Here is a 17,684-nt window from a genome sequence, read left to right on the forward strand (position 1 = left end):
CCTGCTGGCCCCAAGCGGCGCTGCCTGCGGACCTGCCCCCTCTACCCCCTGCTGCCGCCCGCGGCGAGAGCCGCGCAGCCTCCGCTAGACCTGCGGTGCGCGGCGACATGGCGGGCGGCCACCGCCTCCTGCTGGAGAACGCGCGGCAAGTGGTGCTGGTGTGCGCCCGCGGCGAGCGCTTCCTGGCGCGGGACGCGCTGCGCAGCCTGGCGGTGCTGGAGGGCGCCAGCCTGGTGGTGGGCACGTAAGTGGCCGCGCGCTCTGGAGCTGCGGGCGCCCCGGGTCGTGTGCTGGGGGGACCGGTCAGCCAAGGCCCAGCTTGGTGCTCTTTCTGTAACTTGTGCGCTGTGGAGGGGAACGCGGTAACAGCCTTTCCGCACCCAGGGAGTCATTGGCACGCCTGCCTTTTAGGCGCCTGTTGCTAATGTATTTGGCCGCCTCCGGTTGTCATTCAGTTGAAGAAACCTCTCTCAAGCTCCACATTCCACTGGGGAGCATCAAGATCCCGCCTCTGCTGATAAAATATAATTGCAGCAATCTGAAGGCGTAGGGGTTCTCTCCAATGCTTCTTGAAGTGCGGACGGGGGACCACCTGCCTCAGACGGCCTGAGATTTTTTTTTTAAAGACAGACTTCTGATGCCGCCCCCCCCCATCCCCAGATCTTTTTCTTTTTTGCAAGTTTTACTGAGATATAATTGGCATACAGCACTGTATAGATTTAAGGTATACAGCGCAATGATTTGACTTACATACATCGTGAAATGATCACCAGTAAGTATAGTGAACATCGTCTCATATAGATACAAATTCAAAGAAGTAGAAAAAAATTTTTTCCGTGTGACCAGAACTCCTAGGACTTATTCTTTGGACAACTTTCATAAGTAACATACAGCAGTGTTTATTATATTTATCATGCTGTACATTACATCCCTAGTACTTATTTATCTTCTAATTAGAAGTTTGTACATTTTGACTACCTTCATCCAATCCCCTCCACCCCGTCCCCACCTATCCCCAGGTCTTTTGAATCAGGATCTCTATGGGTGGAGTTCTGAGATCTGAATTTTTACAAAGCACGTCTCCCACCCCCTTCGTCTGCACCCCAAAGCTTGAGAACCACAGAAAACGTTTAGATGGCGATGGTTTGGGGTGATAGATAATTAAGATTCAGCCACCAGAAAGAGAGCACATTTTCAGTTATTTTCATTTAAACTTCTGAGAATAAAAGAACAGCCAAAGTTTGGAAGGGTGGACTTGGAGTGGGAATGGGGGTTGGGTGCCCATCTGAATTGGAGAGCTCATGCTCATGGCACTGCGATTACACAAGTCTCATCCCTTATCTGAGGCTGCTTAGGGTTGTGTAAGAGCCCAGCTTTTAGGGACTCCGTGTGTGTTTGTTTTTAATTAACGAAGGAATAAAAACATCCCCAGTGTTACCGTCAAAAATTTGTTAAAATGAGGTGACAGAATTGCATGGATGTAGGAACCTAGGACTAGCTGATGGCCATACTCCACGGAGTTCTAAGGATCCAGACCCCTACTGTCTTGCTCAGCTGAGCACTGCCCTCTTGCTCACAGGCACTCCAACGTCCAAGATTGCTGTGCCATCTCTCATTATGGTGTCTACATTCCAGCCAGTAGGAAGTAGGCAGAGAAAACGATCCTATTGGCTAGAACTTAGTCACATGGCCACACCTGGCTGATGGGAGACACGGAAAGGTAGTCTTTATTCTGGGTGGTCATGCCTCCAGCTAAAATTTAGGAATCTAGCACTGTGGGAAAAGGGAACATTGATCTTGGGGAACAATTAGCAATCTCTGCTACACCTGATTTGACTTTTTGCCTTGCATGTGGCTAGAGTCAATTTCCAAAGATACATGCTCAAGAAGGAAATACAATAAATATTGACTGACACCAAAAGGCATCGATAACATGATCATTGGTCAAAATTTTCACAATATTTCCCCCAAAGTTAGTAATAATTTCTTGATTTTTATTCAGAGATGGGTTCATAAAAGCCATCGGTCCTGCTGATGCTATCCAAAAACAGTTTTCAGAAGAAACATTTCAAGAAAGAATTGACTGTACCGGGAAATGCATCTTGCCAGGTATCAACCTCTTTTTCAGTAAAGCCCTGAAAGCAGTTTTAGTAGTGTAAAGAGGAAGAGTAGTAGCTTGTTTTAAACATGGTCTCACAATAATATGAAAATATAATAGCTACCATTTATTGAATTTCTACTAGTAAATGTCTAGCTGCTTTACAAACGCACTTACATGTTGAATGAAACCGAACTGCCCTGTAAGGTAAGTATCATTATCTACACATTGCAGATTAGAACACTGATGTTTAAGGGTGAAATATCTTACCCAAGATCTCTAAACAGGTAAAGGGCAAGCTGGGAATCACACGCATTCATTCACTCCACTTCTTCCCACTCATATGCTGAAGAGAACCAGCTGTGCTGGGTTTGGGTTCAAAAGCTGTTGGAAGAATTTTATTAATCCATGGCATAGGGGAGGCAAAGACAGCAAATTGCTCTCTGTAATTCCAGAATATACTCTAAATTTGTATAGAGTATGAAACAAAGGACCCATCTCCAGGCAGAAAAAACATAAACCAAAAAACCCTAGAGATTTCACTGAAGTTCATTTGTATCTTTAGTGATTGATAACAGAATCAGTTTATTAGCCATCATCTCCTACATTTTCTATGTTTTATGGCTTTATGTCATCCTCTGAAACAAATTTCACAAATTTTGAGTTCTGCGCAAACACAGAGGCTAGGATTTATACTTGCGTGCTGTGCGCATCTGACAGAGCTTCTACTATCTGGCCCTTGGGGGTCAGGAGAGAAAGTCAGGGTGAAACTTCATGAGAAAGAGCAGAATATGGTAGAGAATATATGGTAGGGACTTTTGATTTTACTCCGATCAGAACCACTAATGAGCCATTTAATCCATAAGGCACTTTGAATGTTCTGGAAGGACAGACTTTACCAAATTGTACCGGGATAAACAAAAGTTTCAAGTGACCATTTTATAGTTTCTCTTGAATTAAAATATTTTTCTTTCTTAAAGAAAGATTCATCTTTCTGGTTTTATACTTTTCCTGCTCAAAGTTGAGTGTAGAGATAGTGTTATTCTTTTTCACACCCAGATTCTTCCTTGGTCATATAGTCCTTGGTTTTGCTCAGCTAATAGATTTGACATCCTGTTTTAAAAGGTTGCTTGGTGAGCATGGATTTATTGGGCAAAAGGAGCTGTATTTCTTTAGGGGATATTTTCATCATGTTGAGTCACACTCCTCCATTAGAGCCTTCTAGACCAACCATGCAGGGAGTCTTCTGGGAACCACACAGACAAATTCTCCCTTCTCCACCCTCCTCCAAGACGGCTGACCACCATCATGCTTTCCTAAGAACCGTATAGTAGAGTCTGCCTGCTGTCTAAGTGCTTTCTGTTTCTTAACTTTAAACGTGATTTGATTTATTGATTACAGGTTTAGTGGATGCACACACACATCCAGTATGGGCTGGTGAAAGAGTTCATGAGTTTGCGATGAAGGTAACTGCAATAAACAATGGCAAATCAAAATAAAGCACAAATATAGACGTGTTTTTCTAGAGTTTGTAGGCTGTTAGGCTTTACAACAAATGTCTACATGTCTTTTAAACGGACATTTTTACTGGCTTGGACTATGGAAATAAATTACAACAAAATTAACCAATTTATAGCTTGGTACCAAATCTTTATACTGTGCCCAGGGCTATCAGTCATTTCAAGTATAATAGTTTTCAAGATGTTTTAGCTGCCGAATCCTCCTTTTAAAATAGAGCTGACCTGCTTTGCTCACTAATTTCTCCTCTCTTTTCTTTTCCTCATTCCATCCCTTGGTAGCCTTTGAAGGGACTCCAGGAAACAGTTTGAAAATCACCATTCATTGGGGTCAAACTTGGAAAAACATATTATTAATCACAAAAATAAAATGTCTTATATTGTTCCCACTTTTTTTCCAGAAAAATGAGACTTATTAAGAAACATAAATTGTAGTCTTTGTCAGTCATTAATTAGCTGCAGTCAAGCCTCAAATCCCTGGTTTGAGCCATTTTCACATTGTTTATTTCCTTGTTTTTAGTAGACTTTATTTTTTAGAGCAGTTTTAGGTTCACAGAACAATTGAATGAAAGCTATAGAGATTTCCCATATACCACTGCTCCCTGCCCCCTGTCCAAAGTACAGCCTTTTCCATTTTCAACATCCCTGACCAGAGTGGTACATTTGTTACCATGGATGAACCTACACTGACACATCATTATCACCCAGAGTTCATAGCTTCCATTACTGTTGACTCTTGGTGTTGTGCGTCCTTTAGGTTTGGGCAAATGTATAATGACATGCCCCCACCATTGTAGTATCATACAGAGTAATTTTACTGCCCAAAAAATCCTCTCTGCTCTGCCTATTCATCCCCCTCTCCCCCCAGTCCCTGGCAACCACTGATCTTTCTACTGTCTCCATAGTTTTGCCTTTTCCAGAATGTCATAGAGTTGGAATCCTACAGTACGTAGCCTTTTCAGGTTGTTCCCTCCATGTCTTTTCTTCACACTGTTTTTTAAAAACCTGTGCAGCCTAACAGCTAAATTGGATTATTTCAGAAAAAGAAAAAATTTCTTCAAAAACTGTCTACCTTTCTCAACAATCTAGAACTGTTTTTAAGGCTTTATTAAATCATTGAATTTCAGAGCCAAAAATCAACCTTAGAGATTTACGGTCCAATTCTCTCATTCTGTGATGCAGAAAGTGATGCAAAAAGGGCCCAACCCATCAGGTTTTTTTTTTTAACACGAAATGAACGAAGATCATTTATTATAAAACCATTGAAACTTTCCTTAAAAGCTCGAGTTTGCAATAACTTGAACGTGACAGAATTAAGAACAGAAGGGAAGGGTGTGACTAAGGGAGCCCCCCAGGCCGGCACACTTTGTTTGCACCACACACTCCTTGCTGCCCAGAGTAACAGGGGTCCAGTGGGATCCCAGAAAGAGCCTCTTTATTTGCTTGAGTGACAGAGGTCAGGCCCGAAACTCTAGGTGGCCAAATACTGAGGGGTGGAAATGCTCTGGGTCTCCTAGTGGGGACTTGAATAACCACAGTGAGGTCCCTAATCGCCTAAGCTTTGCTTTCTCATAGGTACTGAGACTAACTGGTACACACCGGGACTGACTGGGTTGTTAAAATACCGAAATACTTTTGTACCTGTTGGTAAACTGTCTCTAGCCTGAGGCCCCAAGTCCTCCCCACATCTCCCATTTCTGCCACCCCAGTCCCTTCCTGAAACACCTCTGACCCCTGCAACTCCCCACCACCCCGGCAGAGTAGGGACTTCCAGAGCTGTGTGCCCCACCATCCTTCCTGATCGGTTGGTGCCTGTGCCATGTCGATTGTCAGTCATGTCGAATATCACCCCTGTACGTAGGTTCTGTAGACCTGCCTGCAACCTCCCTGCGTTTTGCAGACCTAAGGGTGAACCGTGTGTTCAGTTGGCAGGAGCCACATACATGGATATCCACCAGGCTGGAGGAGGGATCAACTTCACGGTGGAGCGCACGCGCCAGGCCTCGGAGGAGGCGCTGTTCAGCTCCTTCCGGCAGCGGCTTGGGTGCATGATGAGGGCGGGGACGACGCTGGTGGAATGCAAGAGCGGATACGGCCTCAACCTGGAGACGGAGCTCAAGATGCTACGCGTGATTGAGCGCGCACGGCGGGAGCTGGACATCGGCATCTCAGCCACTTACTGCGGGGCTCACTCGGTGCCAAAGTAACGTCAGCCGAAGGGACCGGGGTTTAACTCAGGGTAGTGAGAACGCAGAAGGGCTCATGTGGTGCCTTAGTGGGGCTGCGTTCTCCAGGGAGTGAAGGTGCACCAGCACATTAGCTCTTGCAGAGGGACCAGTTAGAGCCTTTGGAAAGGTGCTCTGATTCTAACCTTCAGGCATCTCACACACGTGGGTTTAGGAAGGCGGGCCCCACCAGACCCATCCGTTTGCAAGTTCCTTAATAGTGAAGGAAGAGGAGATGTTCAAAACTCTTGGTTAACAAAAAGAAATTCCCCTGATAGGTCCTTTAAAATGACAGATATGAATTTAAATAGTTTCCCATGACAGTGAGCACAAAGGCACTTCAGGAACTGAGTAACACTCCATGGGAGGTAGATCAAATCTTGAAGTCAAGATGACTTAGGGAGGTTTTTATTTTTGTTCATCTGTTTGCTTGTTTAGCAGCAAACATTTTTGTTTTATTGCTGTAAATGTATTTTTCAGCTTTCCTCTTTATCTAAAAAGTTCCTCCTGTATGGATTTGCTATAGAGAATTCTCTCCCCTTCTGCTTCTGCATTTCATCCGTCCCGGAATTACTAGATCAGCAGGCCCTCAGTCCCAGAACCAAACGATCCAAAAGAAATCCAGGACTTGAAAATTCACAGGGCGTCTCCAAAGTCTTAGCGCAGTTTTAAATTGTGATAACTAACTTAGATAATAAATGCTGCAGGCTTACAAAAATGGTTTAATCACATAAATAGCCCATTTAATTAAATCATATTAATAATTAAATCATTTAAGGTTAATCATTTAAAAAATTTTTACATTTATTTCTGTGAACTTTGACAAATAAAATTTTAATGTTAATATTTCATTTACCATCTTTAATCAAAGGAACTAAAAAAATTAACATTGAAATTATTATGAAAGATTTACAGAACTAAGTAGAAAAGAAATATAAATACTTAACATTTCCAATGATGTTTGTTGTATGTTTTTAGCATTTATACTTCCGAAATTATTATGGCTTGAAACTGCACTAAGACTTTTGGGATATCCTGTCTATTATAGTCTGTTTTTTTTTTTTTTAGTAGGAAAGACAATGTGACATGGCAGAAAAGTCTCAGGCTTTGGAGGGACACCAGACCTGGGTTCGAGTCTAGCTTAGCTACTTCCAGCTGGGTGATTTTGAATTAAGTTTTGATCACTTAACTCTTCTGAACATGAATTGCTTATCTGTAAATCAGCTAAATAACACCCTTATCCTGTGTGGTTGTCTTGAGAACTAGAAACAGCATATATAAGTACCTGTCTCCTCAGAGTCCACCTCTATCTACCCACCCAGATGGTTTTTGCTGAGAGCCTTCTGTGTGCCAAATACAAGGCTGAAGTTTTACAGAAAATTTCTCCATCTGCCAGTGAGCCTCTGAGGTCTGATCTTGATCCCCGAAGATAAAGCCTGAGGCCCAGAGGATACCAAATGACGTCTACATCATGTGTCCAAAGTTATACGGCTAGCAAGTGGTGCAGCTCTGTGTCTGACTTCAAAAGCCCAGACCTTTCTCATATATAACTACCCCAGAATCTTAGAAAGAATTTCAGGGCCTCCTACTATCTTCCTCCCCTATGTCTGATGAGACAGAAAGCCTTAGGCAGATGCTTCTAGAAACAATGTGGAGGAAGAAAAAGTCAGGGTAATAGCTTGGCCCAGGTAAGGGGCTCACGGTTGGGTTGTCAGGGAATCATCCAGGATGTCCTCTACGTGTCCTTGACAAGAAGATTGAGTTTTTCAGCCAGGCATTCCCAAAGGCAACCCAGATGTGCCAGAATGGATGAACCATCTGAGTCTCTGCCTATAGGGTCAGTGTGTACAGAAGTCTTATCAATACCTCTGCTATGTAGGCTCATCCTGATTGCTAAGAGTCCTGAGTTATAGCTTTGATCTTCTCTTTACCTTTCTGAGGCTTGGGGTCATTTACCTACAATTTCTCAGGTTCTCCAAGTGCCAAAAAAACCCTTTCTCCAATTAAAAAAAAAAAAACAAACTTGCCCACGGTAATCTCACTTTCTTCTTCCCTCAGAGGAAAAACTGCTGCTGAAGCCGCTGATGACATCATCAATAACCACCTCCCAAAGCTGAAGGAACTTGGCAGAAATGGGGAAATACACGTTGACAATATAGATGTGTTCTGTGAGAAGGGCGTCTTTGATCTCGATTCCACCAGAAGGATTCTTCAAAGTGGGAAAGATATAGGGTTACAGATTAACTTCCATGGGGATGAACTCCACCCAATGAAGGCTGCTGAGGTATGGGTGACCTTTTGCTTTTCCTTTGTCAACACTTGTGCTGTGGAAAACTTAATGAGTTTGTTCAAAGGAAGGAGTAACCTTCTGAAAAGATAGAGAATGGGGAAATTTGTTTGAAATATGTGCAGGTTGGTGCGGTTGAGCCTTGGAATCCCAGACTTTTTTGCTGATCATTTATTTTTATTATTTCCTTCTGGTGATACTAGTAGAAAAAAGAAGTACCTTTGTGATCTCATTTACTATATTCACAACCTATTTTGATTGGCACACAAAGCCACCCTAGCTCAGTCTGTTAATTCCACATGTAGCTTCTAGGGTCTTTCTGTGGCAGCATCCAGAGGACTTTTAGTGGAGCATACCATTAATAGCCACAGGATGATTTTCAAATCTATATGTCTTTTCCAGATTAATTTATTCATGCTTTCTACGAATATTTGAATATCTGCTGTGTGCCAGGCACTCTCCTAGGCACTGAGAATTCAGCAGTAAGACGCACAAAATCCCTGCAGTTGGGGGTCTAGCTCTTTCCTCTAAGCCCTGGAGCTACATAAACAACTGCCCTTGGGGCATAAATACAGATGTAGATACTCTACATGTGTCTCGACCACCACATGTCCAATATGATCTCTTAATATCACGTCCAAATCTTGCCTGTGTTTCCTGCCCCAGTGAATGATGCCATTATCCATCTGTTGCCTAAGTTGAGACCCTGAATATCATTTTGACTCCTCCCTCCCCCTCACCTACTGCATTTCAGCTAACCAGCAAGTCCTCCCAGTTCTCCTCCTAAATATCTCTGGATCCACTTCACAACACTGCCCACTTCAGATCACCGAGCTTGTGCTCTTGAGAGGTAGTTGGCAAGAAAATAATAGAGTGCTGTTTGTTTTTGCAGGAAAAACCATTTGCTGGCATGTTATCGATTTGTTGTTGCTGTTGGTGAAACTTCTCTCTGTCTCTCTGTCCATTCTGCTTAGCTCGGGGTGGAACTGGGAGCCAAGGCAATCAGTCACCTGGAAGAAGTGAGTGATGAAGGCATTGCTGCCATGGCAGCGGCCAGGTGCTCTGCTGTCCTCCTGCCCACCACGGCCTACATGCTGAGGTGAGGTTGTTTCTCCCCGCAACATGAGAGCTGCAAGTATAAGCTGTGGAGACACAGACTTCTAAGATGCCCAAATATTCATCACCCTTACAAATCCCTTAAAAATGCAGATCAGGAAAACTTAGCTCATGGAAGATGCTAATACTGGTATGATATTTGTAATGAATTACCCTGAGGAAGGAGCTTAGGCCCAAATTGTGTTTGAGTGGTGGGATTACTGGGGAGAGTGGTGCTTTCTTTTTCTTTCTTCCTCATTTTTGGAATTTTCCAATTAAAAATCAATATGCATTACTTTTATAATTAGAAAATAGTGATATAGGCTTTATACTTTAAAAAACATGCATAAGATATTAGGGATATTTCACAGTATTCTGAATCTGAATGAGCTGCTTTCTAAGAGAATACAAGTGGGGACCATAATCCTCATAAATCCTGGGAGTGGGAGGAAAGAAGAGATGTCTAAGTATATTTTGTGGCATCTCCCCGGGGCTTTGGCTGTGTGCCCTCAATGGATTGAGCCCATGTAGTCCATCTTTTATCACGGCCATTGCTCCAGTTCAAATATGAGACCTGAGGTCTCCTGACTCATTGAACCACTTCCATGACAGCCACCGAATTTGTGGTCAGAAGGTCCAGCATTCAAGAGGCAGTTGATTTCCTCTTAGGACTGGATGCTTACTCTGCGGTTGTGATACATGGTTTTTTGTGGGGAGGGGCATGATTCCGCAGTTATGGCCTTAGGACAGTGGTTCTCAAACTTGGAGTGATTTTGCTCCTCAGGGGATATTTGACAGTATCTGGAGACATTTTTGGTTGTCACAACTGGGAGGTGTCACTGGCATCTAGTGGGTAGAGGCCAGAGATGATGCTAAACATCCTACAGTGCACGGAAAAACCTCCTACAACAAAGAATCATCCAGTCCAAGACATTAATTGTGCTACGATTGAGAAACTCTGCCTGAGGGATTGGAAAAACAGGTTCAAGTAACTTTTATAAGGGAGAAGAAAGGAATATTACAGTGCTTTTTTCAAATTTATTATGATTTTATACACATATATATAAAATATTATAGATTTCTCTTATTACTATTCTCTTAAAGAGTAGACATAATGTAGGTTACCGTCAGGAAATATCCATCAATAACTATTCTCAGTATGATCAGCTGCTTTTCTTGCAAATCTCAATAGTCATCAGAGTCATCAAGGCTTAATCTGGTTAATTTTCCACCACCCAAGGAATAAGTTTTTACAAAAGAAAAGGATTCCTTTAACTCACCTTGAATCTCTTAAGACAGAGCAAAAATCTGAGACTTGTGGTGCTGGAGGGCAGTTCAGCATTAAAAGTCTGAACTTTGTCCCTATGCCAGTGGCAGCTGCCACGTGCCGTCACCACAAGATGGGTTTAGCATCCTGCTTGGATGACAGGGGCAACCAAAGAGAAGGCCACGCTCTTCCCTGGCTTCTCTGTTTCTGTATTTCTCTGATCTCTCCATCAGGAGGAACCTGCAGGTTTCCCAGCTGCGCCCTGAACTCTCTTGACTCTCATTTCCAGAATAACCATTGCCTTATGCCACTCAAGGGCTTCTTTTAATCATTATTTTATGCATCTTTGTATATAATATTTAAATTTATTCAGGACACATTCACCTTAGTTTACCTGGAGCCCCCTTTATAATTTTACTGCCTTGTACATACATATATTTTTCCTCCTTGAGCAGTTCGGGAAAGGGAGGGGAGGCCATCAGAGTGACCGGCAGGGCAATTTTAACGTCTACCCTTTCCTCACTCTGTATCTCTGCTTCACCCACCTCTCTCACACATTGTCCTAGCAGAGAAACACTATTTTAAGTGGTCCTGGAAACTGCCTGTCGTAGACTGGGAATGCTTCAAGGGCAAGTGTCACCTCTGTACCCCCAATCCTTGATTAATTTCTGTATTCAACACGCGTGTTGGGGGCCCACTACTTGTCAGGCACTGTTCTAGGCACTGTGGATCCAGCCACAAGTAAAACAGAGTCTTGTCCTCAAGGAGCTTACATTCTAATGGGGAGAGACAGACAATGTGCAAACCGACCAATGAACATAGAAAATGTCAGGTGATGCTTGGTGCTGTGAAAACAATCCAAGTGAGGCGAGAGGATAGAGTGTTTGAGGGGAGGGTGCTGTGTTTTTAGGGTGGTCAGGGAAGGCTTTCGGAGGAGGGGACATTTGGGCAGAGACCTCCAGGAAGTGAGGGAGCAAGCCAAATCTGGGGGAAGGAGCCGGGATAACTAGAAGAGTGTTCTGAGTGGATGGACGGTGAGCGCAGTGGTAGAAATGCACTGAGGGTATTTGAGGAACAACAGAGTGAGGCCAGAGAGGCACAAGCCAGGCAGGGAGAGATAGGAGACGAGGCCAGAAAGAGGGGCAGTTCTTGAAGGGCTGAGTTCATGGTGCAGACAGGAAGCCCACGGGAAGCCACTGAGAGTGGTTAAAAGCACAGCGACATGATCTAACTTATTTTTCTAAAAAATCCCTCTGGCTGCTAGGAAGAGAATATATTTTAAGGGGCTTGAGGGTAGAAGCAGGAAAGCCAGTTAGGATGGTCTTAACAAATATCCTAGCAAGCAATAATGGTGACTTGGATCCAAGATGGTAGCAGAGGGATATAAAAATGAGTTGGATTCTGGATATAGTTTTAAGGGGGAGCCAACAAGATTTTCTGATGGGTTGGATGTGGCCTGTGAGAAACAACTCAAGGATGACTCTGAGGCTTTAGTGCGTGGCACAGAGTTTTCACTAATGGGATGGTTTTAGAATGACTGGCTGAATTAATGACCAGGCAAGTTTTATTGATCTCCGTGTGTTAGATACCGTATGCTTTTCATTGAGGCTGCCAAGAAGTCCCTGTATTTTGAGGAGAAAATAAAACTGAAGTGCAATGCAAACACAATAATAAAAAATTAAAGAATTCCTTTAACAAAACATAATCGATCAGCTATTAATACTAGGCACTGTGCTGGTACTAGAGACACAATGGTGAATAAGACACACATGGTCCTTCACGGAATTTGCAGTCTAAGCATATGAAACATGATAAATGAATAGACAGTAAGACCTATAGAGGTAATGAAAAGGATAATCACTTCTGGCTGAGTGGCCAGGGAAAGTGAGCATGGGTGGGCGAGATGTGAGCTGGGCCTGGGAATATGAATGCATTTCAGGGAGGGGTGGATATTCTAGGCAAGGAGAACGGCAGACTCAGAAATGTACAAATAGAAAACCCCAGTGGTTCGAGGGCAGTATTGGGTAGGGCAGGGATGAGAAAGGAGGCCCTGAAAGAAGTGTGGGCTCAGCTTGTGGGGAGCCTCGAATGCCAAACTTAGGTGGACTTTGTATAAAACATAAATAAAACCTATTCTGAGCACAGCTATAAAGTTATTCTTTTTTTTTTTTTAAACAATGGTTTCATGAGCAGTGATGGGGGCCTCTGTGTTTTGTTTTGTTTTTTTAATTTTTATTTATTTTTATTTATTTATGGCTGTGTTGGGTCTTCGTTTCTGCGCGAGGGCTTTCTCTAGTTGCGGCAAGCGGGGGCTACTCTTCCTCGCGGTGCGCGGGCCTCTCACTGTCGCGGCCTCTCTTGTTGCGGAGCACGGGCTCCAGACGCGCAGGCTCAGTAGTTGTGGCTCACGGGCCTAGTTGCTCCGCGGCACGTGGGATCCTCCCAGACCAGGGCCCGAACCCATGTCCCCTGAATTGGCAGGCAGACTCCCAACCACTGCGCCACCAGGGAAGCCCAAAGTTATTCTATTCTTTGCCATATTTAGTACACTCCTAGAATATAACAGTATCATTCATTCATTCAATCAGAAATATTAATTAGCCAGAGGCAGGACTGGGTGCTGGGACAAATTATAAGAAAAAGAAATCATCCTTTCAGTGATCCTTAGCCCCTGCTGGACTTTCCAGCAGAGGGGCAGCTGTAGTAGTCTCAATACTTTACAACCAACCGATCAATCAAATTGAACTGAAGGCTAGAGTAGGGTCTCAAAGGAGGGGTCAGGGTTACCCTCAGGAGCTTTTTCTAAAGACAACTCCTGGGCAGTACAGGTTCATAATGGCTGAGCACCAGTGCTCTATCATTGTCATGAAACAATAGCTATTGTCTCTAAAATGGAGGTGTGTGGGGTGCTGGGGAAGCCAGAGGAAATGAGGGCCAACAAGGTGACTCGGAAGGCTTCCCAGCGGAGGTCTCTCCTTGACCAAACTTTATTCAGGCTCCTCTGAGCCCCTCTCTCCAATAAGCCTCAATCTTGCCTATAAACCTATAGACTCTTAGCACAAATGATTTTGTTCACCCACCTTCCCCAACATTATGAGACTTGAACAAACACTGGCATAGTTTCTAACAGCTCCACGATGCCTCCCTAGAATGAGCCCAGGCCCCCTTAGAATACCTGTCTGAGAAAGCCCAACCTGCCAGGAAAATTAACTGTTTGTTCCAGTAAAGCCTGGTGATAGTAGATAGGCCTTTGAACTTCCTCTTAGAGCAGTTACTTTAAAAAGCTTGCAAGGAGGTCAGGGTGATACCCAATCCAGGAAGGAGCACAAATATTTTACATATTAGTTTCTTGGGCCTTCAGAAATTTGAAGGACCTATAATAATGTTTGAGACCCCCTCTCCCCCCCAAAAAAGGGGAGGGAGAGATATGAACAAAAAATTACAAAATGTTAATTTAGAAAGCATTATTTAAACCTCATTGTTTATATTTGGGAATCAAAAAAAGTTTATTACATTTGAAAACAATTTTAAGTTTTCTCCCTTCGCAAGAATCTCTGAATATATATAAAGATTGTCATGATAATCCCAAATTTAAAAAGTTAGCTATAGCCAAGTGATTTCAAAAGCAGGATGATAAAAATCAGGAGTCCTGGGGTTCTGCTGGACGCCACCTCTAATCACTTAATCTTGAGTTTCTGTTTCTTCTTCCAGAACACGAAGGGGTTGGATATCTTAAGTCTGCTTCAACTCTGAACATCTGTTCTTCAAAAGTTCCACTTCTAGAGACTGACATCATTTTTTTCCCTCTCCTTAGACTGAAGCAACCTCGAGCCAGGAAAATGTTAGATGAAGGGGTAATAGTCGCTCTGGGCAGCGATTTCAACCCTAATGCGTATTGTTTTTCAATGGTAATTACTTTTAATGTGCCTTTCATAGTCTATGAAACTTCTACCAAGCATATAAATAATTTTAAAATATTTCACTAACTGTTAAAATGTTTCAAAGATCTGAAAAGATTTTCCTGTGGAACAAGAAAAGAGTGTGGACAGCAGTGTAATTGGATATTTCTGTGCCACTTGAATGCCTCCAGGCTGAGAGAGGAGAGAGAAGGTTCTATTGATACTATGCTTTGATGCAGCCTTTGGGCATAGTGGTTTTACAGTAACCTATTTCCCCTCTCAGAATTGCATAATCTCCAAGAAGTTTAGTAAGTTTTAGTAAGTAAGTGTGGAGGTGAGCTTCATCTTACACAGTAAGTGGCCTTGAAAAGTAATAAATAAATATTAAATACATATAGGGGGTGGATGGGTAAGTAATCTCTATAATAAACGAATCTTTCCCAAAGCATAAGAATCTTTACGTGTAAATGTAAATTTCACTTTTCTCATACTAATTTAGTCAGCTCCACTTATACATTTAACTATCATTATTTGTTGTGCTGTGTTGAGAAATGTCCTAGGTGGCAGCTGCTGTTTTGTTGCTTTTCTCCAATGCTTTTCTTTTCCCGTCTTAGCCGATGGTCATGCATCTGGCCTGTGTGAACATGAGAATGTCCATGCCCGAGGCCTTGGCTGCTGCCACCATCAATGCCGCTTATGCCCTGGGAAAGTCTCACACTCATGGATCTTTGGAAGTAGGAAAACAGGGAGATCTCATTATCATCAATTCATCCAGGTGAGTGTTCTCCCAGCTGAGCCATTTTAATGTACACCCACTGTAATATGGAGACTTGGTTTAAATCCCTTTTCCACTGATTAATATCAGGCTCTGTATAAGCTCAGCAGCTACCCAGTCTTCTCAGTGTCACCCCTTTCTAAGCAAAAAGTCTCCCTCCAGGTCCTAAACTGCAGGGTAGACCAACTTTTCTGGTCTCTTCATCCATCTTATATCTTTCATAGATCTCCAGGTTTCTGCTCTGTTTACCTGGACTTTGGACTTGTGCCCTCTGGCCTGTGTTTGTTTTTCTTCTTGGGTTCTGACCTTTTCTGCTTGTGTTGGGCCACGCAGGTCCCAACTCTGGCTTGTCATCCTGGTGCTGATTCATTACCTCGCTGACTTCTCATTCCTGCTGGATCCCAAAAGCCTTGCTTCAGTTTTCCTGCCTCTTGTTTTGTATTACTCACTCACAGCCTGCTGCCTCCTGGGTCTCCAGTGTAACAAGTTGAGTTTTATTGTTCTAAATCTTAAAGTTGTGAATCCTATGGTGTCTGGACCCTAGCAAGCCTCTGCCAGGCCTTGGACCTCATGTTCCACAGAAGAGAGTGGCTCCATAATTCTACTCTTGAGGGTCATAAGCCATTGTCTCTATCGAAAGTGATGCTGATGTTACCATTCATGCATCATTTAACTAAAGCAAAATTTTTTTTTTTTTACTGTTCCAATAACACTTTATTTATGGACATTGAAATTTGAATTTTATATAATTTTTATGTCACAGAATATTATTGTCTTTGTTTTTCATTTTAAGTCATAATTTAGAAAACCCCAAACAAAACTATCTTAGCTTGGGGCTTCCCTGGTGGCGCAGTGGTTGGGAATCCACCTGCCAATGCAGGGGACACGGGTTCGAGCCCTGGTCCGGGAGGATCCCACATGCCGTGGGGCAACTGGGCCCGTGAGCCACAACTACTGAGCCTGCGCGTCTGGAGCCTGTGCTCTGCAACAGGAGAGGCCGCGACGGTGAGAGGCCCGCGCGCGCACCGTGATGAAGAGTGGCCCCCACTCGCCGCAACTAGAGAAAGCCCTCGCACAGAAACGAAGACCCAACACAGCCAAAAATAAATAAATAAAAAATAAATAAATTAAAAAAAAAACAACGATCTTAGCTCAAGAACAATAAAAAGCAAGCATCAGGCCAGATTTGGCCCACAGACCACAGTTTGCCAACTCCTAGTCCAGAACAGTGGTTCTCAAAGTGCAGTCCCAGCAGCAAGGGCATCCTCTGAGAATTTGCTGGAAATGCAAATTCTCAGGCCTCTTGGACAGTCTACCAAACCAGAAACTCCAGGAGTGGGCCTAGCATCTCTGTCTTAAAAAGTCTTCTAGGTGAAAAAGATACATGCTAAAGTTTGAGAAGCACTGATCTAGAGTCATTGTTCTAATGTGAATCAAATATTTTAAGAACAAATACTTAATATCATTAAACAATATTGGATTTATCATAGACTAATTATCATGGTACTCTACCATTTTTTAAAAAGGTCAAATATTAACTACTAAGTGTAAACAAATTTTTAGAGAATGTATTTTGAAATTAGCATTTATTGACAGAGTGATAATTTTGACTTGTATCCATTTATGTTTGATTTCTTTCTAGATGGGAGCATTTGATTTACCAGTTTGGAGGCCATCACGAATTAATTGATTATGTTATAGCTAAAGGAAAAGTCATCTATAAAAAATGATTGATCTGTAAGGAAAGAGCACACGGTTCTACTGTATAAGTCAGTACAGTTATATTAAAAGTTAAAATACCTTAGTAGTTTACCAGAATGATGTCACTTAAATCTACTTCTGTATTTTGTTTATCCACTTGAAAACCCCAGGGAATTCACTTATTTTAACATGTGCACCTGGACGTATAAGCAAGTAAACCATTTGTGATGATAATCTCAAAGGATTAAATTACTTCACAAAGATTTTCTATAAATATTCTGCAGGTTAATATGATGGAGTATCACAGAAATGCCTTTGTGGGGAAATGCAGATTGGCAAATAGGTAGACATGGCTTAAAATTCCCATTTTGTTTCTACTTTTCAAATTTCAATTCTTAAACTATATTTACTGAAAATTGGGGAAGGAAGTGGGAAATCCAAGTCAAATGCCACAAACTAAGCTAAAATGTAGCCATCTATAATAAGCAAATAGTTTTTCTTTTCCCCACGCAGTTTGTCTTTCTAGATGCTCTTCGAATGCCTTAGGGTCCTCTGAGGGAGGGTGTTCTTCGGTTTTCTTCTCAACCCTTGCAGTAGAGCTTCACAGCAGAGCTCAAGACTTGTCATTTTGTACACAAGTACAGGGACCTTCTTGTAATGGATGCATTTTGACCAAATCCAATAATGTAATTTTTAAAAAAGTTTTAAAGTTTTTGATTCTTCACATTACAAATGTATAAAAAAATCTATAGCTCTCAATAAATATTTGCTGTCACTATTATTGTTATTGTTTACAGCCCTGGAAGCCAATCAGTGGTGT

General features: G+C 42.6%; 1 protein-coding gene across 1 annotated transcript; it reads left to right on the top strand.

Annotated features, from left to right (window-relative positions):
- The first annotated feature begins 42 nt into the window (after positions 1-42).
- On the top strand, positions 43-16,975 carry AMDHD1 (amidohydrolase domain containing 1). The gene is made up of 9 exons (XM_036865500.1): positions 43-244; positions 2,003-2,109; positions 3,500-3,564; positions 5,541-5,818; positions 7,899-8,124; positions 9,102-9,226; positions 14,304-14,397; positions 15,003-15,163; positions 16,806-16,975. Exons 1-9 carry the CDS (start codon positions 108-110, stop codon positions 16,891-16,893), a joined length of 1,281 nt encoding a protein of 426 aa, XP_036721395.1. The 5' UTR covers positions 43-107; the 3' UTR covers positions 16,894-16,975.
- The last annotated feature ends 709 nt before the right edge of the window (positions 16,976-17,684 follow it).

This window comes from Balaenoptera musculus, chromosome 10 (genome assembly GCF_009873245.2).
Source record: "Balaenoptera musculus isolate JJ_BM4_2016_0621 chromosome 10, mBalMus1.pri.v3, whole genome shotgun sequence".
Taxonomy (NCBI): Eukaryota; Metazoa; Chordata; class Mammalia; order Artiodactyla; family Balaenopteridae; genus Balaenoptera; species Balaenoptera musculus.